The 25,394-nt window shown below is 46.3% G+C and overlaps 1 protein-coding gene across 11 annotated transcripts in view; it reads right to left on the bottom strand.

Moving 5' to 3' along the window:
- Positions 1-25,394, bottom strand: part of nav3 (neuron navigator 3) — a 1,340,243-nt gene that overhangs the window by 579,999 nt on the left and 734,850 nt on the right. For 6 of the 11 annotated variants that reach the window (XM_072484712.1, XM_072484713.1, XM_072484714.1 and 3 more), the window contains exon 1: positions 528-1,045. The exons of 3 other annotated variants lie outside the window; for them this stretch is intronic. In XM_072484712.1, the coding sequence (XP_072340813.1) occupies positions 528-755 (228 nt within the window). In that variant the 5' untranslated portion in view covers positions 756-1,045. Of the gene's footprint in view, positions 1-527; positions 1,046-25,394 lie in introns of those variants that run through there. 2 more of the 11 variants (XM_072484716.1, XM_072484720.1) reach the window with 1 other exon arrangement.

Here is a 25,394-nt window from a genome sequence, read left to right as displayed (position 1 = left end):
TGTACAAACTCGCACTTTGTTATATCTGTACTGAATTACACACATCAGCAACACTCCTGAACAGCAATGGTGTTAAACTTTTCACTTACTACAGATCATAGAATGATACAGGATAGAAAGAGGCCATTTGATCCATTAAGCCTGAGCTGACTCTTTGAAAGAGTTAGCCACCGAGTCCCTGCTCTTTCCTTGTAGCTCTGTTAACAGCCCAAAGCTGCTCAGAGTGCCCAGAAAAGAAAATACACAAGTTCAGCTATCCAGATAGAATTATCCTCCTCCACCCATTAGCTTTCAAAATATCTTTCCAAAAAATCTGAGCCAATTTGAGGTCAGCGAATTTATAAAAAAAAAAAATAGCACATGAAAACATCGAAAAATGCAACCATGTAAAGTTCATTGTGAGACTAAAAATAAAGACACAGTTAACAGGAAATTTAGCTCAAAGTTGTGAGTAGGTCCAACTAATTCCTTTTCCTGAAACTGCTGCAAAGTTTGAGTTGTGCCAAGTTTGGAATGTAAGCACTGACCTTACTGTCTGCCTTCTCCTTTGTCCATGCCTGGAAGGTATGTCTGACCCCGCAGTCGAGGCTCGGCTTGGAGTTCAGCTGAACGGGGAACGTCGGGCAGCCTGTGTCAATATGCTCGCCTGAACCATCACAGACCCGGCGACGCCTGACCTCACCCACGTGCGGGATGCAAAGTGCGGTGTGAACAGGTTTGGGCCGCAGCCTCGAGGAGACCGGGACACCAGGCATGGCTCATGGGAAGCGTACCCCCTACTGTAGGCACCCTTTGCACCATGCACACACACACACCACCTTGCATCTAACACAGCGGAAAAGCTGGAAGACTGCTGATGATGCCCTGGTAACAAAAGTGCGGCAGCTCTGCTCTTCAAACTTTGCCGTCCTGCTGGAGGATCCCAACCCGAGTCCCCTCACACAGTTTTACACTGTGTGCAGAGGGGAATCACTGCGGGATTGAACATTCCTCCGGGCCACGTGAACCTGGTTAACCAACGTGACTGCCACAAAGCTGTCGGAGATGATACAGAGAATGCAGCCCCTGTTTCTCTTTCCCTTCTAATCGGCACCCAGTTCTATTTGTAGCCAAACGATGCGTCAAAGAGGAGGGAGGGACAAGGAAAAAAATCTCTGAGCTTCCCCAACTGTCAAAACAACATTGTGACCATAACACGAGCAAACAAAAAACAGCTCCCTCCTTGACAACAGAAATAGCAGTCCAACTACAAAAATAAAACAGGGATGGAAAAAAATAAAATACTTTTTGACCAAGGAAGCAACAGCCAAAATCTAAGCAGCTGTTGAAAAGCTCACAGCCCAGAAACAAGCCCTGGGCTGAGATTGTTTGGCGAATTCACTGACTATTTTTCACTCCTGACAGCTTCAGCCTGTATAATGACTGCCTGGTTCAGTGCTCATCTCCTACAATCAGGATAAAGATCTGCTGTGAGGGACAAAACGGGTTCCCGCCTAAACGGGGAAATTCAAAGCTGATATGGGAGGACTTGAATCCAAGGCATATAAAATGGTTAAAGAAAAAAAAGACTTGCGTTTGTAACTGCCTTTTCCAACTGAGGGGCATAGCAAAGCACCTCACAACCAATGAAGTACTCGTAACAATGTAGTCACTGTTTTAATGACTCTGCGACAAAGAGTCATCCAGACTCGAAACATTAGCTCCCTTCTCTCGCTCTCCACAGATGCTGTCAGATCTGCTGAGATTGCCCAGTATTTTCTGCTGTTGTTGTTAATGTTTGAAATATGGCAGCCAATTTGTGTACAGCAAGATCTCACAAATGGCAATGAGAGAATGACCAGATAATCTGTTTTTAGTGATGATGGTTGAAGGATAAATGTCGATGAGGACTCTGGGGAGGACAAAGCAGCCCACTTACAGTTTCAAGAGGAGATGTAAAAAGTTGCTGGAAAAAGGAGCAAGCCTGAGGATTGAGAACAGCTCAGAATTCATCAAAGGAGGCCAAGGGATTAATTAAGAGGGGGAAAAATAGAATGAGAGTAAACTTGCAAGGAACGTAAAAGCAGAATGTAAAAGTTTCTATTAGTATGTACAGAGAAAAAGATTAGTGAAGATAAATGTAGGTCCCTTACAATCTGAAATGGTAAAATGTATTATAGAGAACAAGTAAATAGCCGAGCAATTAAACAACTACTAGTTCTGCCTTCATAGAGGAAGACACAAATAACCTCCCAGAAATGGTAGGGAACCAAGCATTTGTGAGAAGGAGGAATTGAGGGAAATTAGTATTAGTGAAAAAATAGTGCTGGAGAAATTAATGAGGCTGAAAGCGATAGATCTCCAGGGCCTGATAATCTACATCCCAGGATACTAAAGGAGGTGGCTATGGAAATAGCGGATGAGTTGGTTAACATCTTTCAAAATTCTATAAATTCTGGAACAGTCCCAGCAGACTGAAGGGTGGCAAATAGAGGTAACCCCACTATTTAAAGAAGTGGGGAGGGAGAAAACAGGGAATTACAAACCGGTTAGCCTAACAGCAATAGTAGGAAAAATGCTCATCTATTATAAAGGAGGTGATAATAGGCCACTTAGAAAATATCAATGGGGTTAGACAGAGCCAATATGGGTTCATGAAAGGGAAATCAGGCTACTTCCCTGAGAGAGGCAGTGTTCTGGAGAGGGTGCTAAAGTCTATGGTGCATGTGTCCTTTGTTTGGGAGTGAACTTGCCTATTCCCCTGCTTCCCCCACAGTGGGGCTGTGCTGCTGGTGCATGCACTGTGGAGTTCCAGCACCAGGTGGGCCACTGATTGAGCTTGGCCAGGCCCATCCCATTGATGGGTGAGTTGGGGTCTGAGAGTTTCCAGGGGGGTGGCCTGGGTGGGACCCCAAATGACCAGAGGCTCTATTAACATTTAAAGATCACAGTGAGCAGTCAGCATAGTGAGCAGCAGGGGCCTGTGACTTATACCAAATGGGTGCGTTTAAAACAAATACCACAGCAATGGCGGTCTGAGTCAAGCGATCCAGATATTCAGAGGGACACCCCAAATCCACGGAGCTGTCACCAAGTCGCTCCCCGCTACTCCCCTCGGCCCTGACAGCTACTTTCCAGTAAGCAGCACAATTTTTAACACTTTTTAAAACTTTGCTTACCTTCTCTCTCCCCCTCAGCAGCCATGGGTCCAGCCCCATTTGTAAATACCTGTAGTAAATTGCGTCCGCGTGACTTCTGCCTGAGAGGGGCAGAGCATTGCAGAGGCAAGTACATGTATGAATGCAAATGCCGATTTTGCTGCCTCCACCAGTATGTGGCGCAAACCTAGGGCGGAATTCACTGACACCCCGCCGGGTCGGAGAATCGCCGGTGGGCCGCACGAATCGCGCCACGCCGCCTCGATGCCGGGACCTGATTCTCCGAGTGGAGAATCGGCGCCACTGGGGGAGGCGTGGTCGGCGTGGCGCCGGTCGGGGTATGCGCCGACTCTCCAGCCCGGATGGGCCGAGCAGCCGTCACCAAAAAGCTGAGTCCCGCCGGCGCCGTTCTAACATCCTCTGAGCCGGCGGGACCTCAGCGTTGAAGGGTCCAGGGGTAGCTTGTCGGGTGGAAGGGGGGATCCGACCCCGGGTGGGGAGGGGCCTCCGTAGTGGCCTGGCCCGCAATCGGGGCCCACCGATCGGCAGGCCGGCCTCTCTGTCGGGGGGCCTCCTTTCCTCCGCGCCAGCTCCTGTAGCCCTGCGCCATTTGGTGTCGGGGCCGGCGTGGGGAAGAAGGCCACTGCGCATGCGCAAGTGCGTCGGCCCAACTGCGCGTGCGCAGACCCCGCGGCGCCGGGTTCAGGCCGGGATCGGCAGCTGGAGCGGCGTGAGTCACGGCCAGCGTCGGCACTTAGCCGCCCGATGGCAGAATTGCGCCCAAAGATGCAAGACAATTTGACTTTGTCTATATATATGTTGCTGGAACCTACCTCTTCATTCACCTGAGGAAGGAGTAGTGCTCCGAAAGCTAGTGATTTGAAACAAATCTGTTGGACTTTAACCTGGTGTAGTAAAACGTCTTATTGTGCTGACCCCAGTCCAACGCCGGCATCTCCACATCATGATATTACTATAGTTAACCAGTTGTATTTGTTAGATATTACATTATAGTTCTTGTTATAAATAAAAAGTAATTGTGTTTAAACTTACAAACCTGGTGACTATAATTACTGGACAGCTAAGGGCCAAAGCCTTCACGTATTTTTCTGAGAATTATTGGTTAATTCAATTGTGTTGTGTCTCCGGGTGAATTGGGGTTAGAATTGACCGCGTGCTAGCCCAGTGTGTCATTACACCATCTCCCATTATCTCACCTTTGCTTCATTCACCATAAATCAATGTCCTCTGTTTCTCGATTCAGCCACCAATTGCAACAGTTTCTCCCTACCTATTCTGTTCAAACTGCTCAACCATCCGCGTCCCTCATGCCTGGAAAGGTGTGTGCTTAGATTGCTCAAAATCGGGGGCAGCTTGGTGGCGCAGTGGATAGCACTGGGACTAAGGCGCTGAGGACCCGGGTTCGAATCCCGGCCCTGGGTCACTGTCTGTGTGGAATTTGCACATTCTCCCCGTGTCTGCGTAGGTTTCACCCCCACAACCCAAAAAAGATGTGGTTAGGTGAATTGGCCATACTAAATTGCCCCTTAATTGGAACAAAAAAATAATAATTGGGTACTCAAAATTTTTTTTAAAAAAAGTATTGCTCAAAATCTTCCTCCCAAATCTGTGCGGCATTTTAAATGTACATATTGCTCTCATAGATCAATATTGAACAGTATAAGTCTGTGATGTTTTTACCTCTGAGAAGGTTGCAGGTGTAGGCCGCATTCCAGAGACGAGAATTTAGGATGAATCTGTCTCTGATATTTCCCCACAGGTGGGATATTGCACTGGCTGCCTGATCAGAGGGGTGCAAAACATTCCAACACAGGTTTGCCTCTTCAAAACCTCCCCCCGATCACTACACCGCTTCTGGCTTTATCAACCTGCTTGTCTGACATCATCCGGATGAAAGCTCCAAGTTGTTTGTCAAGTCACAAGTTTGGACATTCCTTCATCATTGCTGGGTCAATATTCTGGAAATTTCTATCTGCCAGTAACATGGGACTGCAATGCTTCAAGGCATATCACCTTGACTGAGTAAGTAGGAAGTGGTAACAGATACTGCCCTTGCCACTTTTCTATCACTCCTACTTTCCTTCATATAGTGAAAGTGTGCCTGCATCTTTAACCAGCCCTCTTGATCAGCGCCGCAGAAAAGGAGGCCATTCTGCTCATCAAGTCTGTGCTGGCTCATTCTAAGGCCAATTACTTCCATCCACTGGCTCTTACTCCATATTCCTACAAATGTTCTTCTTCAAGTATTTTTCCCTGACCTTTTAAAAGCTACTATTGAATCTGTTTCTATTTACTTCAGGAGATACAACATCAACTCTAACCACTCCTTGTATCAAAAGGTCTTTCTTCAGCCTCTGGATCCTTGCCAATTACCTTAAATCTGTGGCTTTCAGCCAACGGAAACACATTTTCTCTTCATTTACTGAAATTATACCTTTCAGGATTTTAAAAAACCACTCCCAAATCTCCTCGTATTCTTCTCTGCTCTAAGGAAAACACACCCACCTTCGCCAGATAATTATAATTCCTCATTCCAGAACAGTTAGAAGAAATATATTTTGTAACACTGTCCAAAACTTTCATGCCCTCCTCAAAGTCGGATGCCTATGATTGGACACATTAGCCCAGCTGGGACTGAACCAGCTGGTTTATAAAGCGAGCAAGTGGGGCCTTCAAATATCAAACAAATAGTGTCCAACAAACTCCTCACTTTGCACATAAAGGCAAATGGTGAATCTAATGTGTGATCATCTCACTTTCTCAACTGCTTGAATCGACTTTTAATTTATTCCAACTTAATGCTCTCGAACCCAGCTGTGTAAAAGAACATATCACACGTTAGTGTACATGCACAAGCAGGTTGCACACACCAAATCCAGAACCCAAAATAACATTGGTGCTGAATTCTAATTTCTTCAAGATTTTCTTACTTCAAATACAGGACAGTAATTTTCCACCAGTCTAATCACAATAAACAGCGTTGCTTCACTCCACCATTGGTGGCCGTTCCTTCAGCTACCGAGTCTCTAACCTCTGGAATTTATTCAATAAACCTCTCCCACTCTCTGCCTCTCTCCCCTCCTTTCATGCACCACCAACATACTGCCTCTTAACCTAAGTTTTTAGCTGCTGGCTTGGCAACACCTTAAATTCTATCGTCATCTTCAAATCTCACCATATCTACTCCTTTCCTAACTCTGTGACCTCCTCCAGCCCTGCGGAGTGTCTGCTCTCCACCAATGTTGGTCTCTTGCATGTCCACTGCTCCACCAGTGGCGGCCATTCCTTCCGCTGCCTGAACCCTAAGTTCTGGAACTCTCTCCCTAAACCTCTCCGCCTCTCTCTCCCCCATGAAAACATTCCTTAAAACCTTCCTCTTTGACCAAGTTTGGTGATCTGACCTCACGTCTCCTTCCTTGGTTTGGTGTCAATGTCTACCAAACTACATTCCTTTGCAGTTCCTTGGTACATTTCAGGAGGCTAAAAGGCTCATAATAAATGCAAGTTCTTGTTGGACATGAATGATCCCTTTTGATGCTATCTGTATAATACTACAACTATTTAAACTGCGGTGTCCAAGCCACCGGCAAATTTTATCCCAGAGTGAGATAAATTGGGGTGGATCAAGTTTTTTGATTTCTTTTGGATATGTAATGCCAAATCTTTAACTTCTTTTGAGTTATCTGGAATGAAAGTGCAACATTCTGCACCAATCAGGGCGCAGGTGCCACCTTTTTCGGCTAGCACATAGTCAGGTGCCATTCGATTTTGTAATACCACGGTTTGAAATGCTCTCATTTCGTCAGAAATTCTATCTAGGGCAGTGGTGGTGTAATTGGCTACATTTTGCATGATGGTTGTTATTTTGTTTAACTCGTTCTCCATCCTTATTTCCCAATAGAAAGGAATGATTCTAGCATAAATTGCATCTCTTAAGGTAATGGAACGTTTATTTCTTCGAGCAGCTGCTTCTGAAACATGAGGGAGATAGTCACATGACGAATGGCCGATACAATGTATCCTAAATAGCAAGATCCTGACCAGGATCTTGGGAGCCAGGGATATGCTTTATCATCACACGTAAAATGAGTTCCATTATAAGCAGAATATAAGTAACTATATTCTAAGAACCATTGGTCTTCGAATGTTTTATTATTTTTGAGGTTAGGTATGTCTGTTATCCTTGAGGACCGCAGAACTCTTTGTAAGCGATCGTTTGTACATTTATAAGCTGTGTTAACATCTACATAATTAGTACAAACACTATTACCCATTTGTATCCCTTTCGGGTTCTTACTGATGAGGCAAATTGATCCTTTTTGTTTAGTATTAGTTGGGAGGTTAAGATGTTGAGGTGTTTTGTCAGGGTTATATTTAAGTTGGTGCCATCCTGAAAAGGCGTTTAGTGGATAGCCTGCAGATTTCCATAGATTATCATAGAATCATAGAATTTACAGTGCAGAAGGAGGCCATTCGGCCCATCGAGTCTGCACCGGCTCCCGGAAAGAGCACCCTACCCAAGGTCAACACCTCCACCCTATCCCCATAACCCAGTAACCCCACCCAACACTAAGGGCTATTTTGGACACTAAGGGCAATTTAGCATGGCCAATCCACCTAATCTGCACATCTTTGGACTGTGGGAGGAAACCGGAGCACCCGGAGGAAACACGCACACACGGGGAGGATGTGCAGACGCCGCACAGACAGTGACCCAAGCCAGAATCGAACCCGAGACCCTGGAGCTGTGAAGCAATTGTGCTATCCACAGTGCTGCCCCTATAAGTTAATAGATGTTTGGATGTGAACCTGGTACCTTCCTTTTCCACATGAATATGCTCCAAAACGGATCACCACAGAGTGAGGGACACTTTGATAGATGTGCAATTCTGCTGTTTCTGAAGCATTAAAGGGAATAGTTAGAAAGGGAATACCCTCCCCTGAGTTAGTAGGGGTTGCAATGCATACCCAACAATTTAAACTGCCGGCAAAATGGAAATTTCTTCACCTCTGCTCAAGATGCAAGTCTTTCTTTTTAACTCTTGGCTTCAGATTGTAAATTTCACTGGTTAAATCTCGGCCGCACAGTGGCAACGCCTCTTAAACGCACACGCAGTTGAGATCAGCGCTTCAGTTTTATTTATTACACATTGTAACCCGAGTTTCTCATGTGCTGCATATTATACAGACTATGAGAAAGAACCGTATTCCCCAGAAGTCTCACTGCCCACAGAGCATGTCTGCTTCGTGGAAACCCATGTCCACATCTGGCTTTCAGGTTGTTCCCATTGAATCCCCATATCCTCCCTCATCAATTTGCAATTCCTGCATTCAGCTAATCCAGCACAGGTTTCGATTTCAGAAAATCCTGTTACTGAACTAACTGATTAAATGGATCAACTCCTCATGATGGGCGTTGTGTGGAAAGATCAAATCATATTATTTCAGCTCAGGAAGAAAAATGTCAGTCAACATTGGAAATAGGAAATAAAGATGGACAATAATGCTAATTGTCCTGCTGTGTGTTTCCACCTTTATATATTTTGAAATTCATTTTCAGGATGTGGGTGCTTGAGCAGAAGTCCAGAAATTTCCATTTCATTGGCAGCTTAAACTATAATATTATACAGATAGCTGGCTAGGCTAGCATTTACTACCCATCCCTAGTTGCCCTTGACAAGGTGGCAGTGAGCTGCCTTCTTGAACCGCTGCAGTCCCTGAGGTGCAGATGCACCACTAATTCAGTTGGAGGCAATGAACTTTGTTCAAAAACATTTAGTTATGTGCTATTTACAAAGATTAAAAAGAGCAAGACATATGGAGCAACTCCTCTCCAAAATGCTTCATATGCGTCTCCCCTCAGTGAGTGACATCACAGTGACGTAGCTCCTTATGCACATGCTCAGTAGCGATCATTAGAGGTAAGTAACCTTTCAGTCTAAGTCTCCCCCAGTGAGTCTTTATCCCCATGCTATTATAGATACATTCTTCTACATTCCACCCCCCCCCCCCCACAGTCTCTTGTGCCAGTGGCATACATGTCTGACTGTGTTCTCGTCTGTCTTTGAGGATGTATAGACATTTGCTCTCCAGAATCTTCACTTTTGAAGGCACCAATCTAATTTCTGCTTCTAAACTACCTTCAAACTGTGAAGTGTGGCTCAGGATCTCCTCCTGTCACAAATTATCAATATCAATGGCATCTCGGTTATCATTCACTTCCACTCTCCCCAAAAGGTCGAATTAGCCTTTGGAATGGCATCTTGTGGTAGGTCCCCTTCATCCTTGGTAGCTGTTTCCCACTGCATCTAGCCTCACCTCGAAGAGAAACTAAAGATCTATGATACTGTCCTATGGTTGTAAGGGGGTAGTTCTGTCCACGAAGACTAATTCACAGCATTCTGAGGCAACTTGAGTCTCTTGAATGGAGATTTCTTTACGGAGTTCTTCTGTCTGGTAAAAACATATTTCTGGGATTGGAAGGCCATTGAATATTGTTTAATTTACCACAGCCAGGAGAAGACAATGGTGGCGAAATTCAACCGGGAGAAGCGAGGGGCAACACCGGCACCAGACCCATTCAAGGATTGCACTCCGGAAGTGCCTCGCCGGCACAAACGGATGCCTACTTGCATATATATAGATTTATCATATCCTGTGTACATAACGGCAAAATATACTTTGTGCAAAAATCCAATAAAAAACATTTATTTTTTTTAAATTTACCACAGTCAAGACACTGCAATTCAGGAGAAGCATTCTTCCCACCTGTGAATCTTCAAGAAATGGAGAAGACTGATGGACTAATGGAAATAAATATATGATAGGTGAGGACCTTGAGATGATTGTAATCACTAAGGAGGCAGTATTGGGCAAGCTAATGGGGCTAAAGGTAGACAAGTCTCCTGGCCCTGATGGGATGCATCCCAGAGTGTTAAAAGAGATGGCTAGGCTGCCCCCGACAATGTCGGAAGCGACAATTTCTTTGATCCTAAAGCAGGACAAGGACCCACTGCAATGTGGATCGTACAGGCCGATCTCGCTCCTCAATGTGGATGCAAAGTTGCTGGCAAAAGTGCTGGCCACGAGGATCGAGGACTGTGTCCCGGGGGTAATCCACGAGGACCAGACGGGATTTGTAAAGGGCAGGCAACTAAACACCAATGTGCGGCAGCTCTTAAACATGATAATGATGCCATCGGAGGAGGGAAAGGCAGAGATAGTGGCAGCTATGGACACGGAGAAGGCCTTTGACCGAGTAGAGTGGGAGTACCTCTGGGAGGTGCTGCGTAGGTTTGGGTTCGGGGTAGGGTTTATCAATTGGGTTAAGGTCCTTTACAGAGCCCAGATGGCGAGTGTAGTGACGAACCGGCGGAGGTCGGAGTACTTTCGACTGTACCGAGGGACGAGGCAGGGGTGCCCCCTGTCCCCCCTGTTGTTCGCATTGGCGATCGAACCATTGGCCATGTCATTGAGGGAGTCTAATAAATGGAGGGGAGTGGTCCGAGGGGGAGAAGAGCATCGGGTGTCGCTATATGCGGATGACCTGTTGCTGTACGTGGCAGATCCAATAGATGGGATGGTGGAGGTCATGCAGACTCTAAGGGAGTTTGGGGAGTTTTCGGGCGATAAGCTCAATGTAGGGAAGAGTGAGCTCTTTGTATTATATGTAGGGGACCAAGAAAGAGGGATAGGGGACCTACCGCTGAGGAGGGCGGAGGGGAGCTTTCGGTATCTGGGGATCCAGATAGCCAGGAGTTGGGGGACCCTACATAAACTGAATCTGACGAGGTTGGTGGAGCAAATGGAGGAGGATTTCAAAAGATGGGACATGTTACCGCTCTCGCTGGCGGGTAGAGTGCAGTCGGTTAAAATGGTGGTCCTTCCGAGGTTTCTGTTTGTGTTTCAGTGCCTTCCCATCGTGATCACTAAGGCCTTTTTTAAGAGAGTTGGCAGGAGTATTATGGGGTTTGTGTGGGCGAATAAGACCCCGAGAGTAAGGAGAGGGTTCCTGGAACGCAGTAGGGACCGAGGAGGGTTGGCGCTGCCAAACCTGGGGAGCTACTACTGGGAAGCAAATGTGGTGATGATCCGCAACTGGGTTACGGAGGGAGAGGGGGCGGCATGGAAGAGGTTGGAGATGGCGTCCTGTAAAGGAACGAGCCTGGGGGCGTTGGTGACGGCACCGCTGCCGCTCTCACCGACAAAGTATACGACGAGCCCGGTGGTGGCAGCAACGCTAAGGATCTGGGGCCAGTGGAGACGGCACCGGGGTGCAATGGGAGCATCGGTGTGGTCCCCGATCAGGGGTAACCACCGGTTTGTCCCGGGGAAGATGGACGGGGGGTTCCAGAGCTGGCATTGGACGGGGATTGGAAGAATGGGGGACCTGTTCATCGACGGGACGTTTGCGAGCCTAGGGGCACTGGAGGAGAAGTTCGAGTCACCCCCGGGAAATGCCTTTAGATATATGCAGGTGAGGGCTTTTGTGAGGCGACAGGTGAGGAAATTCCCGTTGCTCCCGGCACAAGAAGTTCAAGATAGGGTGATCTCGGGTGTATGAGTCGGGGAGGGCAAGGTGTCGGAAATACACCAGGAGTTGAAAGAAGAGGGGGAAGCGCTGGTAGAAGAGTTGAAGGGTAAATGGGAGGAGGAGCTGGGGGAGGAGATCGAGGAAGGGCTGTGGGCTGATGCCCTGGGTAGGGTTAATTCCTCCTCCTCGTGTGCCAGGCTCAGCCTGATACAATTTAAGGTGGTCCACAGAGCGCACTTGACGGGGGCGAGGTTGAGTAGGTTCTTTGGGGTAGAGGACAGATGTGGAAGGTGCTCAGGGAGCCCGGTGAACCATGTCCATATGTTTTGGTCATGCCCGGTACTGGAGGGGTTCTGGAGGGGAGTGGCGGGAACAATATCTCAGGTGGTGAAAGTCCGGGTCAAGCCAAGCTGGGGGCTAGCAATATTTGGAGTAGTGGACGAACCGGGAGTGCAGGAGGCGAAAGAGGCCGGCATTCTGGCCTTTGCGACCCTAGTAGCCATGCGAAGGATCTTGCTAATGTGGAAGGAGGCAAAGCCCCCCAGCCTGGAGGCCTGGATAAATGATATGGCTGGGTTCATAAAGTTGGAGAGGACTAAGTTTGCCTTGCGAGGGTCTGTGCAGGGGTTCTTCAGGCGGTGGCAACCGTTCCTAGACTATCCCGCGGAGCGTTAGAGGAAGGTCGGTCAGCAGCAGCAGCAACCTTGGGGGGGGGGGGGACGTTCTGGGAGGGAGGTGGGGGGGGGGGGAGGGGGGACTGCCTGGGAGGGTGGATGAGCAAGAGATAACATGAAGGGTTGGGGAAACTGGCACGTACGGGTGAGGGCCAGTGTACAAAGCTGTGTAAATATATCATTTTGCCATGTATATATCTTGCTCTGCGCGATTTCTCGGGTTTTATTTGTTACGGGGGGGGTTATTGTTTGTAAGGGAGAAAAATTGTGTTGAGAAACTTTAATAAATATATATTTTTTAAAAAGAGATGGCTAGGGAAATTGTAAACGCACTAGTGATAATTTATCAAAATTCACTAGACTCTGGGTGGTCCCAGAGGATTGGAAAGTAGCAAACGTGACACCACTGTTTAAAAAAGGAGGTAGGCAGAAAGCGGGTAATTATAGGCCGGTAAGCTTAACTTCGGTTGCAGGGAAAATGCTGGAACCTATCATTAAGGAGAAAATAGCGGGGCACCTGGAGGGAAATTGTCCCATTGTGCAGATGCAGCATGGGTTCATAAAGGGTAGGTCGTGTCTGACTAATTTGGTAGAATTTTTTGAGGACATTAACAATGCGGTAGATAACGGGGAGCCAATGGATGTGGTATATCTGGATTTCCAGAAAGCTTTTGACAAGGTGCCACACAAAAGGTTGCTGCATAAACTAAAGACGCATGGCATTGAGGGTAAAGTGGTAGCATGGGCAGAGGATTGGTTAACTAATAGAAAGCAGAGAGTGGGGATAAATGGGTGTTTCTCTGGTTGGCAACCTGTAACTAGTGGGGTCCCTCAAGGATCAGTGTTGGGCCTGCAGTTGTTCACAATTTACATCGATGATTTGGAGTTGGGGACCAAGTGCAATGTGGCAAAGTTTGTAGACGACACTAAGATGAGTGGTAAGGCAAAAAGTGCAGAGGATACCGGAAGTCTGCAGAAGGATTTGGATAGGTTAGGTGAATGGGCTAGGGTCTGGCAGATGGAATTCAATGTTGCCAAGTGTGAGGCTATCCATTTTGGGAGGAATAATAGCAGAATGGATTATTATTTAAACGGTAAGATGTTGAAACATGCTGCTGTGCAGAGGGACCTGGGTGTGCTGGTGCACGAGTCGCAAAAAGTTGGTGTGGAGGTGCAACAGGTGATTAAGAAGGCTAATCGAGGAGAGGGTGAACGGGGTGTTTAAGGTATTTTACGAGAGGCTATATAAGGCTCAACCCCGGAAGGGAAAGAGGGAATGATGCATTTCCTAGACCAGCTGGAGTTCCCGAAGGTTGAGGAACAGGAGATGACAGGACTGGGAGCGCAGATTGAGGTGGAGGAGGTGGTAAAAGGAATTGGGAACATGCAGGCAGGGAAGGCCCCGGGACCGGATGGGTTCTCGGTGGAGTTCTATAGGAAATACGTGGACCTGCTGGCCCCACTTCTGACGAGAACCTTTAATGAGGCGAGGGAAAGGGGGACACTACCCCCGACGATGTCGGAGGCGACGATATCGCTGATCCTGGAAAGAGACAAAGACCCGCTGCAGTGCGGGTCATACAGGCCTATTTCCCTCTTGAACGTAGATGCCAAGATTTTGGCCAAGGTGATGGCGACGAGAGTAGAGGACTGTGTCCCTGGGGTGGTGCATGATGATCAAACGGGGTTTGTTAAAGGGAGGCAATTGAATGCTAATATACGGAGGCTGCTGGGGGTGATGATGATGCCCCCACCGGAGGGGGAGGCGGAGTTAGTGGTGGCGATGGATGCAGAGAAAGCATTTGATAGAGTGGAGTGGGACTACCTGTGGGAAGTACTGAGGAGATTTGGATTTGGAGAGGGGTTCATTAGATGGGTTCAGCTCCTGTACAGGACCCCGGTGGCAAGTGTGATTACAAATAGGCAACGATCTGACCACTTCCGACACTATAGGGGTACAAGACAGGGATGTCCCCTGGCCCCGTTACTGTTTGCGTTGGCAATTGAGCCACTGGCCATAGCGCTGAGGGGCTCCAGGAAGTGGAGGGGGTTACTTAGAGGAGGAGAAGAGCATCAGGTGTCATTATACGCGGATGATTTGTTGTTGTATGTCACGGACCCAGTGGAGGGGATGCCTGAGATAATGCAGACACTCAGGGAGTTTGGAGAATTTTCAGGATATAAATTGAATATGGGGAAGAGTGAACTGTTTGTGATGCACCCCGGGGAACAGGGCAGGGGAATAGACGATTTACCGTTGAGGAGAGTAACAAGGGATTTCCGGTATTTGGGGATCCAGGTGGCCAGGAACTGGGCAACCTTGCATAAGCTTAACTTGGCACGACTGGTAGAGCAGATGGAAGAGGACTTTAGGAGGTGGGATATGGCGCCCCTGTCATTGGCGGGTAGGGTGCAGGCGGTTAAAATGGTGGTTCTTCCAAGGTTTCTTTTTGTGTTCCAGTGCCTCCCTGTACTGATTACAAAGGCCTTTTTTAAAAAGGTGGACAAGAGTATTATGAGCTTTGTGTGGGCTGGAAAGATCCCAAGAGTAAAGAGGGGGTTCCTGCAGCGCAGTAGGGACAGAGGGGGACTGGCACTGCCGAGTCTAAGTGATTATTATTGGGCCGCCAACGTGTCAATGATATGTAAGTGGATGAGGGAAGGGGAAGGAGCGGCGTGGAAAAGACTGGAGATGGCGTCATGTAGGGGAACTAGCCTAAAAGCACTGGCGACGGCGCCGTTGCCGTTCTCCCCGAAAAAATACACCACAAACCCAGTGGTGGTGGCAACTCTGAAAATTTGGGGGCAGTGGAGACGACATATGGGAGTGACGGGTGCCTCAGTGTGGTCCCCGATAAGGAACAATCATAGGTTCGTCCCAGGAAGGCTAGATAGATGGGGGATTTAAATCTTGGCAGCGAGCAGGAATTGCAAAATTGAAGGACTTGTTCTTAGACGGGACGTTCGCGAGTCTGGGAGCACTGACAGAAAAATATGGGCTGCCACCTGGGAATGCATTTCGCTATATGCAAGTGAGGGCATTTGTGAGGCAACAGGTGAGGGAATTTCTGCAGCTCCCGGCGCAAGGGATCCAGGACAGAGTGATTTGGGGGGCATGGGTGGGTGATGGCAGGGTGTCAGATATATATAGGGAAATGAGAGACGAGGGGGAGACGATGGTGGAGGAGCTGAAGGGAAAATGGGAGGAGGAGCTGGGGGAAGAGATAGAGGAGGGGCTGTGGGCAGATGCCCTAAGTAGGGTAAACTCTTCGTCCTCGTGTGCCAGGCTCAGCCTGATACAATTCAAGGTTCTACACAGGGCGCATATGACTGGAGCAAGGCTGAGTAGATTTTTTTCAGCGGAGGATAGGTGCGGGAGATGCGCGGGAAGCCCGGCGAACCACACCCACATGTTCTGGTCATGTCCGGTATTGCATGGGTTCTGGGTGGGTGTGGCAAAAGTGATTTCAAAGGTGGTGGGGGTCCGGGTCGAACCAGGCTGGGGGTTGGCTATATTTGGGGTTGCAGATGAGCCGGGAGTGCAGGAGGCGAGAGAGGCCGATGTTTTGGCCTTTGCTTCCCTAGTATCCCGGCGAAGGATTCTACTTATGTGGAAAGAAGCTAAACCCCCGGGCGTGGAGGCCTGGATAAATGACATGGCAGGGTTCATAAAATTGGAGCGGATAAAGTACGCACTAAGAGGTTCGGCTCAAGGGTTCACCAGGCGATGGCAATCGTTCCTCGACTATCTCGCAGAGCGGTAAGGGAAAATAGGAAAGGTAGCAGCAGCAACCCAGGGGGGAGGGGAGGACTCATTTGGGTCCCCAGGGGTTTTATGTGTGTGTTTATATATTAGTTATTTATATTAGATTTTACGAAGTTACTATTTTAGTTACTATTTCTGTTGTTTTTTATTTTGTTGTTGGCAGTTGCCGTTAGTTAGCATATTGTTTATTTAAAAAACGATCAATGTATATATTATTACAAAGTTGTAAAATGGGAAATTTTTGTTTTTGTTTGATCGAAAAACTTTAATAAAATATACATATATTTTTTAAAAGGCTAATCGAGTTTTGTCTTTCGTTGCTAGAGGGATGGAGTTCAAGACTAGGGAGGTTATGCTGCAATTGTATAAGGTGTTGGTGAGGCCACATCTGGAGTATTGTGTTTGGTTTTGGTCTCCTTACCTGAGAAAGGACATATTGGCACTGGAGGGAGTGCAGAGGAGATTCACTAGGTTGATCCCAGAGTTGAGGGGATTAGATTATGACGAGAGGTTGAGTAACTGGGACTGTACTCATTGGAGTTTAGAAGGATGCGGGGGGATCTTATTGAAACATATAAAATTATTAAGGGAATAGATAGGATAGATGCAGGCAGGTTGTTTCCACTGGTCGGGGAAAGCAGAACTAGGGGGCATAGCCTCAAAATAAGGGGAAGTAGATTTAGGACCGAGGTTAGGAGGAACTTCCTCACCCAAAGGGTTGTGAATCTCTGGAATTCCTTGCCCAATGAAGCAGTTGAGGCTCCTTCTTTAAACGTTTTTAAGAAAAAGATAGATACCTTTCTAAAGAATAAAGGAATTCGGGGATATGGTGTACGGGCCGGAGAGTGGAGCTGAGTCCACAAAGATCAGCCATGATCTCATTGAATGGCGGAGCAGGCTCGAGGGGCCAGATGGCCTACTCCTGTTCCTAGTTCTTATGTTCTTATGTTCTTAAGACCATTGTCACATCGTTTAATGGTCTCAAACCACATCAGTTCACCTCCGTAAACCTGTTATTCACAGTACACACATTCTCTACCATCTGCAGAAGAACAATACCAAGTCTCTGCTTTGCATGTACAGGTACACAATTACCAGCTCTCCAGAGGCCATTGTCAGTGGCACAGTGGTTGGCACTGCTGCCTCACAGTGCCAGAGACCCGGCTTCAATTCCAGCTTTGGGTGACTGTGTGGGGTGTACACGTTCTCCCCATGTCTGCAAGGGTTTCCTCCAGATGCTCTGGTTTCCTCCAGTCTAAAGATGTGTAGGTTAGGTGGATTGGCTGTATTAAATTGCCCCTTAGTGTCCATGGATGTACAGCTTACGTTACAGGGTTAGGATGGGGTGGATGGCGGAGTGGACATAGGTTGTGTGCTCTTTCAGAGGGTAGGTGCAGACTCAATGGGCTGTATGGCCTCCTTCTGCACTGTAAACCTTTGTCTACTTAATATCATTAAGTTGCAATTGATAATGAAAACATACATAAACTGCTCATTTGAACCCCAGTGGAGAAATGCCTGGATCTCCAGTGTTTGATCCCCACATGCGTTTTAAAGCCACTTCAACGTTGAATCTTGACTTGGAGTGTTAGAATTTTATAACAGACCTTACACTGAGTAAATAGATGAGGGAGAAAGAAATTGAAAGATTTGCTGATAGGATTTGATGAAGAGAGGCAGGAGGAGGCTTGTATGGAGCTCAACCCATCGGGAGAGATTAATTGTGCCAAATTGTGCTCTTATTTGGGTTGCTGTATCAACCAATGACAATGACCTGAAAGTATCAAATGAAACTATGTCAGGTCTGAACTTTGAAAACTGACTTTCTCAGGCACTTCCGCAAAATTAAGGACTTGTGCGTTAGTTATGTTGAAAAAACATGGTGGAATTGAAATGCATAACCCCTCAGGAGAAACCTGATACTGTGTTTATTGTTGCCACATGAATGTAGTGATTGTCTATCGTTGAACAAAGGCAACAACAGCAGACAGACAACACCTTGAATCACATTAATAGCGTAGAAACAGACCATTCAGCCCAATTAGTCCATTTCAGAATTTGTGCTCCACACAAGACTCCTTCCACTCCTCCTTATCGCGTCCTATTGATCCAAGCCAATTGGTCAATTTAAAGCCAAGAATCAGAGCATTTTCTTACAGAAAGAGGATATTGACCTTGTTCTGTGTCAACACTCCTCACTCCCCCACTCCAGTGTCCCAGCCATTCTCTCTTTATATGTGTTCAAATACATATCACCTGTTTCCCTTAACAATCAAATTGATATTTACAAACTATAACTCTCTCCTTGACAGTCAATGGCATTACCATCACTGAATCCCTCACCATCAACATCCTGGGGGGTTGCCATATTGCCATATATGGGGGGGGGGGGGGGGGGGGGGGGGAGATTTGCAGAGTGGTGAGAGAAGAATGTTGGCACAAAATAAAGTCAACACTCAAGAAGCTCAACACCATCCAGGACAAAGCAGCGCATATGATTTGACACCCATTTACTATCTTTAACATTGCAGCAGTGTGCACCAGCTACAAGATGCACTGCAGTAACTCACCAAGGCTCCTTAGACAGCACTTTCCAACATCAGGACCTCTACCATCAAGAAGGACAAGGGCAGCAGATACATGGGAACACCACCACCTAGACATTCCCCTCTAAGTCACTCACCATCCTGACTTGGAAATATATCACCGTTCCTTCACTATCACTTGGTCAAAATCCTGGAGCTTTCCCCCCCCCCCCCCCCCCAGAAACAGCACCATGGATATATTTACACCACATGAGAGTTTGTCTGGGATTTGACCCCATAGATGAATGGAGAGTAATTGGAAGTGGGGACTAAATTAATCCTTAAAATTATTTTAAAATGCCGGTACAGTTTTCTTCTGTACCAGATTAATCCCATACTAACCAAAATGTCCATTTCAAGGCTAGTATATTTTTGGAACATAATAAAATAACTTGGAATAATTTAAAGGCCAATCAGAACAGACGTAGACCACACAAAATGAGAAACCATTTTGCGCTGGTCAAGCCATCATCTGATATTGAGATCGCCCTGTGAAAGAATGTGGGTAGGACTAAACCTGTGTCATGGCAGTGTCCCTTTAAGAAAGGTTTTTGTCTTAACACATGGCTTCAGTGATGTCATTGTGTGGGTGGAGCTGGTCTGTGGCTCTGTGAGCTGTTTTTTGGTTTTGCTTTCACATTTGACTGCTGTGGACTCAGACAGGAGAAATAAGTGTTTTGGCCTGTCTCTCTCTAGTTTCATTTTAAATATCTGTTCCAGTAAAAATCACCTTGGTGGTGGCTTTTAAGATATAGTTTGCTTTTCAGAAGGGTTTAAACCTGCTGGTGAGACGGGTCAGAATCTCAGGAAAGCCAGTCTTATTTAAATGAGATTGCAGAGTGCTGGGCCACACCATTGAAAGGGGTTTCTGGTTTATGGGATTTTGTTTTTGAATTGGAACTGTTAAGGGGGAATTCATTAAGTGTTATACATAGATTACTGTAGCTGTGGGGTTTCTTTATGTTTGTAATTGATACAAATTCTTGTTGTTTGGTTATATATAAATGTTAACTAAGTTCTTAGAATAAAGCTTGTTTTGATTAAAGTGTTTAGGAAGACAATGAATCACACCTGAAGGGAAGGCTCTTGTGCTCATCCTAGCGAAATTCAACATAAAGGTTGTAGGTCAGGTGAACTCCATAATATACTTTGGAGTTTCTAAACCCTGGCCCATAACACCTGTGAGAAAATTGATAGTATTGTCGATCAGAGAGAAGGAAGGCAAGGCAAGGAACGTGTTACTGTTATCGTCTGCATCAACATGGGTGCCACTAAAAATCTGCCACTTCTTGTGATAGGAAAGTTCATGAAGCTATATTGCTTTAAAATGTCAAGATACCAGCCAAGCAAAATGTGGCTAACAAAACAGTCAAAGATATGCAGGTTAGTTACCGGATTATGGGGATTGGGCGGGGGAATGGGCCTATGTAGGGTGTTCTTTCGGAGGGTTGCTGCTGACTTGATGGGCTGCATGGCGTCCTTCTGCACTGTAGGGATTCGATGGAAAACCATCAGCATTTTCAAATCATGGGTCAGGAAAATAGAGAAAACTTATCAACAAAACAAAAGGAAGCTATCCAAGACCTGAAGAGCCGCCAAATTGCTGTTCTAGCCTCTCAACGCCATGGCCATGCTCCGACAAATGGAGCAGTAGGTGATTAGGAATCTGAAAACCCACTAGTGATGGCATCGGGCTATCGATACGAAGCAGGGGCAGAATCCAACTGCTCTAGAGGACATGTTCATGATGAAGGTGTGGAAGATGGTGACAGAAGCCACAATTTTCTAACAGCTTCCACCACACTGGGTTCAAACAGGTTAGAACTGCTCGAGACTTTGAGAATCAGAAGGAGCGGAATGAGGCCCACCAACCTAATGGCGAGGTAGCATGAGAGGCTGATGGAGCTGACAGGTGATCGCAGAGGCAGTACATTCTTCAGCTAAGATGCCCGAGGAGACCAATGACCCCAAAGAGCCTGAATGTTCGGCCACTCACCTGCCTGTTTCCCTAGCTCATGCTACAAAGGCTATATTGCAGAGCTGTTCCAGGATTTCACACTACAGTACGAAAACAGCAAAAACATGTTTGACTGGATTGTCGACATGACAGACTGTATCACACACATCAGAAAACAGCACTCCAAGCAAAAAAAGATGATGGGAGTTTTTCCACAGTTAACCCTTGACATTTTTCACTGCAGAGATCTGGTTGTTGTAAGGTGCGAACAAATACTTTTATTTACAACATTTACTGTTTAACTGAGCTTTCACCTGACATTTTAATCTGTTGTTTTTGCAACAGACAGTGTTTGTAGGCATAGTGTTTCATAGAGATGCATTTATGTGGGAATGGGGCCTCCTTGGCTACCATGAAGCTCCACGTGGCACAAATCTATGGGTGGATCTTGGGGAATTTAACACGTTGGGATTTTACTGTTGGTATTAATATTTCGACAAAGCAGCGAAGGTGCTAAGCAATGGGGGCCAATCAATTTTGCAGAGTGGCATTGATCAATATCTGTCTACATTAAAGCATCTTTCATCAATTTCTTATCTCAAAGCTAATTGTGAGAAATCTCCCTACTTTAACCAACTAAGAAGTCTTACAACACCAGGTTAAAGTCCAACAGGTTTGTTTCGATGTCACTAGCTTTCGGAGCACTGCTCCTTCCTCAGGTGAATGAAGAGGTATGTCGGGGAACACTTCAGCAGTCCAGGGCATTCAGCCTCTGATCTCCGGGTAAGCGTTCTCCAAGGCGGCCTTCAGGACGCGCGACAACACAGAATCGCCGAGCAGAAGCTTATAGCCAAGTTCCGCACACATGAGTGCGGCCTCAACCGGGACCTGGGATTCATGTCGCATTACATTCATCCCCCACCATCTGGCCTGCGAAATCCTACCAACTGTCCTGGCTTGACACAATTCACACCTCTTTAACCTGGGGTTACCCCATCTCTGGATCTGTAAAGATTTAATCACCTGCTAATGCTCGCATTCCAAGCATTGTCTGGCATCTTTGAATCTGTCTATATATATGTTTCTGGAACATACCTCTTCATTCACCTGAGGAAGGAGCAGCGCTCCGAAAGCTAGTGACATCGAAACAAACCTGTTGGACTTTAACCTGGTGTTGTAAGACTTCTTACTGTGCTCACCCCAGTCGAACGCCGGCATCTCCACATCATTAACCAACTAAAGCCACCTTGTTTCAGCACGTCTGACCATGACAGAGGCTGGCACGTTTCCTGACGGTGGTATCTACCATTAGGGAGGACACACACTGTCTAAATATTATTCTGATGCGTCAACTCAGAGGTGACTTGGTAAAGGTTTATACAATGATGAAAGGGCTGGATTGCATTCTAATTATAGATTATTCCAGTTTAACATATTGGGGAGGTCTGGGGGAATGAAGAGCAAGAATAGACTCTACATTGGGCAAGTCTTCATTTCTCAGAGAGTGTCTGGATGGCATTGCCAGCTGGTGTGGGGACAGCACACTCTCTGTGTCCCTTCAGCAGAAAGTTGGACCGGTTCCTGACTGGCACAGAGATGTAGAATGTTAGTATCTTTACAGCTAACATTTGATCCCAGTGATCTCCTGGACTGGTTCGAGGGGGGCACTTGCCAGAGAGAGAGAGATGGCTGTGGGGAAATAGAAATGTTTAATCTCAATGCTTCAGGCTACATAGTGTGTCTGGGCTAGGCTTGGTCTTTTGCATAAATGTTCGTTCACTGCTTTTAACACAGTGTTTTTGAGTCACAAGGACAATAACCATATATTTGCCAATTGTACATTCTCTGATTTGTTTGCAAAAAGCAAATCTTGAAACAAATGGTGGAAATATTGTGTAGTGTGAACATAAAATGCAGTGCCTTGGATATAATTAATAATCCCAAAGTGTTTCACAGGTCACACAAAAAAGCATTCTCATGTGAACGAGGTTGTTCAGGGGTGATGTCAGGATGTGCTTCATCACACAAGAGTACTTCCAGATTTCCAATCTGGAACTCTCTCCCCAAAAAAGCTGTCGAGATTGGAAGAAGTCAACGGACAATCTCAAAACTGAGATTGACATTTATTCGGTAAAAGTATTGTTTATGGAACCAAGGAAGGTAATGTGTTGCAGATCGGCCGTGGTCCAATTGAATGGCAGAACAGCCTCGAGGGGCTAAATGGCCTCCTCCTATTCCCATGTTTTGAAACTTAGTCAAATTTATTCCTTTTTTTTAAAAAAACACTCGCCAGAGATTGTTGATGGGGATCTGGGTGCTGAGCAGTGTTGCTTCAGTTTAACATCTCATCCAGAAGTGACAGTTCTCAATATTTAAGGACTGCCAGTGATATCAGAGAACTTAACATAGAACAGGGGATATTAAATAGAGGCTAATATTGTTCAGTGTTGTTTCAAGGTTTTAGCAATGACCCTGCAATCAGACCCAGGAGTATAATACAAAGGGTGTTCCTTTTGAATAATTCACTACCCAAAACAGGTTGGATATGATCTGATGTTCCAGGTGGAAAACTGATAACGTTTTCCCCGAGTTACAGAAAAACAAATATGAAATGACACACACAGCAAGATATATCTATTATTATGACAAACTATTTTGTTCCATTTTTTTCGCTTGTTAATGCCATATTCACCGACTTCAATGTTTCACTTTTTAATTTGCGACAGTTACTTGTTTCCCAGCAAGCTGCATGTTGCCGGACACCACTGAAACCGGTGTTGGGCAACCTGCGGCCCGGGGGCCAAGTGTAGTCCATCAGGGTTCGGAGTGCGGCCCACAAGGCATTTTGTTGATCGTTGCCCACAAGCAGGGTTGCCACATTCCACCAATTTCCGTCTGCGCAGTTTTATTTCCTACCGGTTATGAATGAAGTGATACACACATAAAAGCAAGGGCACGTGAAAGGAGATGCGTTCTGATTGCATACAACATTGACTGCGAGAGCTCTGCGCTCTCCCTGCGTACGCAATGTAAATATTTATTTTGTTTTTACCATTTGAAGTTGATGATAAATGATTAAGCACTTTCTATAACTCGTTATGAAATATTCCGTGTGTATTAAATGCATTTCATCTTATTTATCAGGTCATGGTTTGTGAACAAGCTTGTTATGGCCCACGTTAGACCTACAGGGACGGACCAATTAGCCTCCCTGTGAGCTTCGTAGAATACGAACTTCCCCGCTGGGGGCGGCGGGGGCCCATCAGCGGAGTAAATGGACTGTAGCATAAAAGCCGGATCAGATGGGTGTCAAGTATGAGCAGTCCCGACTGCGACGTGATGTGTACTGTGTATATAGTTTACTTTCTGATAAAATGAGTTTTACACCACTTGTTTTGGACTTCTCTGTGGCCACTAAAAAGCCAGATTTCAATCATGCGGCCCACTGAGATGAAGGAGGGCCACTCATGCAGCCCACTCACTGGCCTAGGTTGCCCATCGCTGTTTTCAAAGGATATCCCAAGTGGGCGGTGACTGAATTCAGATCCTTCAGTGTCTCAACTCCCCTTTTTTGGAGGTGGATGGAAGTATTTAGCATCTCCCTCACTGATGCACCGGGTATAGTAGTATAGTGGTTATGTTACATTAGCAACTTGAGGAAGTCAGCGGTAGTAGGACAGAGAAGATTTATTTAAAGCAGCATCTCGTCCTCAGTCCTTGCTGGGACAACTAACGACGCCAGGCACTGCTCTGGGCCAGCTTTTATGTTTGTTTGCAACCAGCTCCAGCTGGGTGGTCTCTGCCCCCTATCTAGGAAGCTCGTACTCCACGAATCCTATCGGGAGATCAACAATGGTTTCCCCGTGGTCCTCGTGAGGGTTATAACAGCTACCGGCAGTAATCCGGAGACCTGCACTAATAAGCTAGCAGACAAGAGTTTAACCATAGTAACCGGAGAATGTAAATTCAGTTAATCAAATAAATCTGGGATTGAAAGCTGGTCTCAGTAATGACAACTGTCATTGATTCTTGTAAAAACCCGCCCGGGTTTTGTCTTTTATTGAAGGAATTCTGCCATCCTTACTGAGCCAGGCCTACATGTGACTCCAGAGCCACAGTAATGTGGTTGACTCTTAACCACCCTCTGAAATAGCCCAACAAGCCACTCAGTTGTACCAAAGATGAACTGCAGGGGTTTAAGAAAGTGGCTCACCACCATCTTTTCCAAGGCAATGAGGGATGGGCAATAATTGCTGATCTTGTCAGCGAGGCTCTCATCCTGGGAATGAGTAAACAGAATCTGGAAGTGTCAGTCAAGGTTCAAGGTTGGGACTTAAATCCCTGATGATCTAATCGAGAGACAAGGCCCGCTGCTAGGGCAGTGTCTGCACGCACGATATTACAGGGGTAGGCATTGACAATTTGCTCTCCAACATGCAAATGTCTATTAAACCAAGTGCCAGTTACTGTCCCTGATAAGCAAAGAGGACTGAACTGATTTTAAGTAACAGATGTTGAAAAGTTTTTTTTGCAACAGATGTTGAGTGGGATTTTTGGCCACAGATATAGGGCAGGCTTTTTGCTGAGGATGTCAAGTGGGGTTTTTAACCAGATGTTTGAGTGGCATTTTTTGCTTCAGAGACGGAGGGAGGTTTTTCAGCATATGTCAAGCAGGTTTTCAGTGACAAATGTGTGGGTTTTGTCAGGAGGTTAGGTAGCTT

Source organism: Scyliorhinus torazame, chromosome 19, assembly GCF_047496885.1.
Source record: "Scyliorhinus torazame isolate Kashiwa2021f chromosome 19, sScyTor2.1, whole genome shotgun sequence".
NCBI lineage: Eukaryota > Metazoa > Chordata > Chondrichthyes > Carcharhiniformes > Scyliorhinidae > Scyliorhinus > Scyliorhinus torazame.
This window is presented reverse-complemented; position numbering and strand designations above follow the sequence as displayed.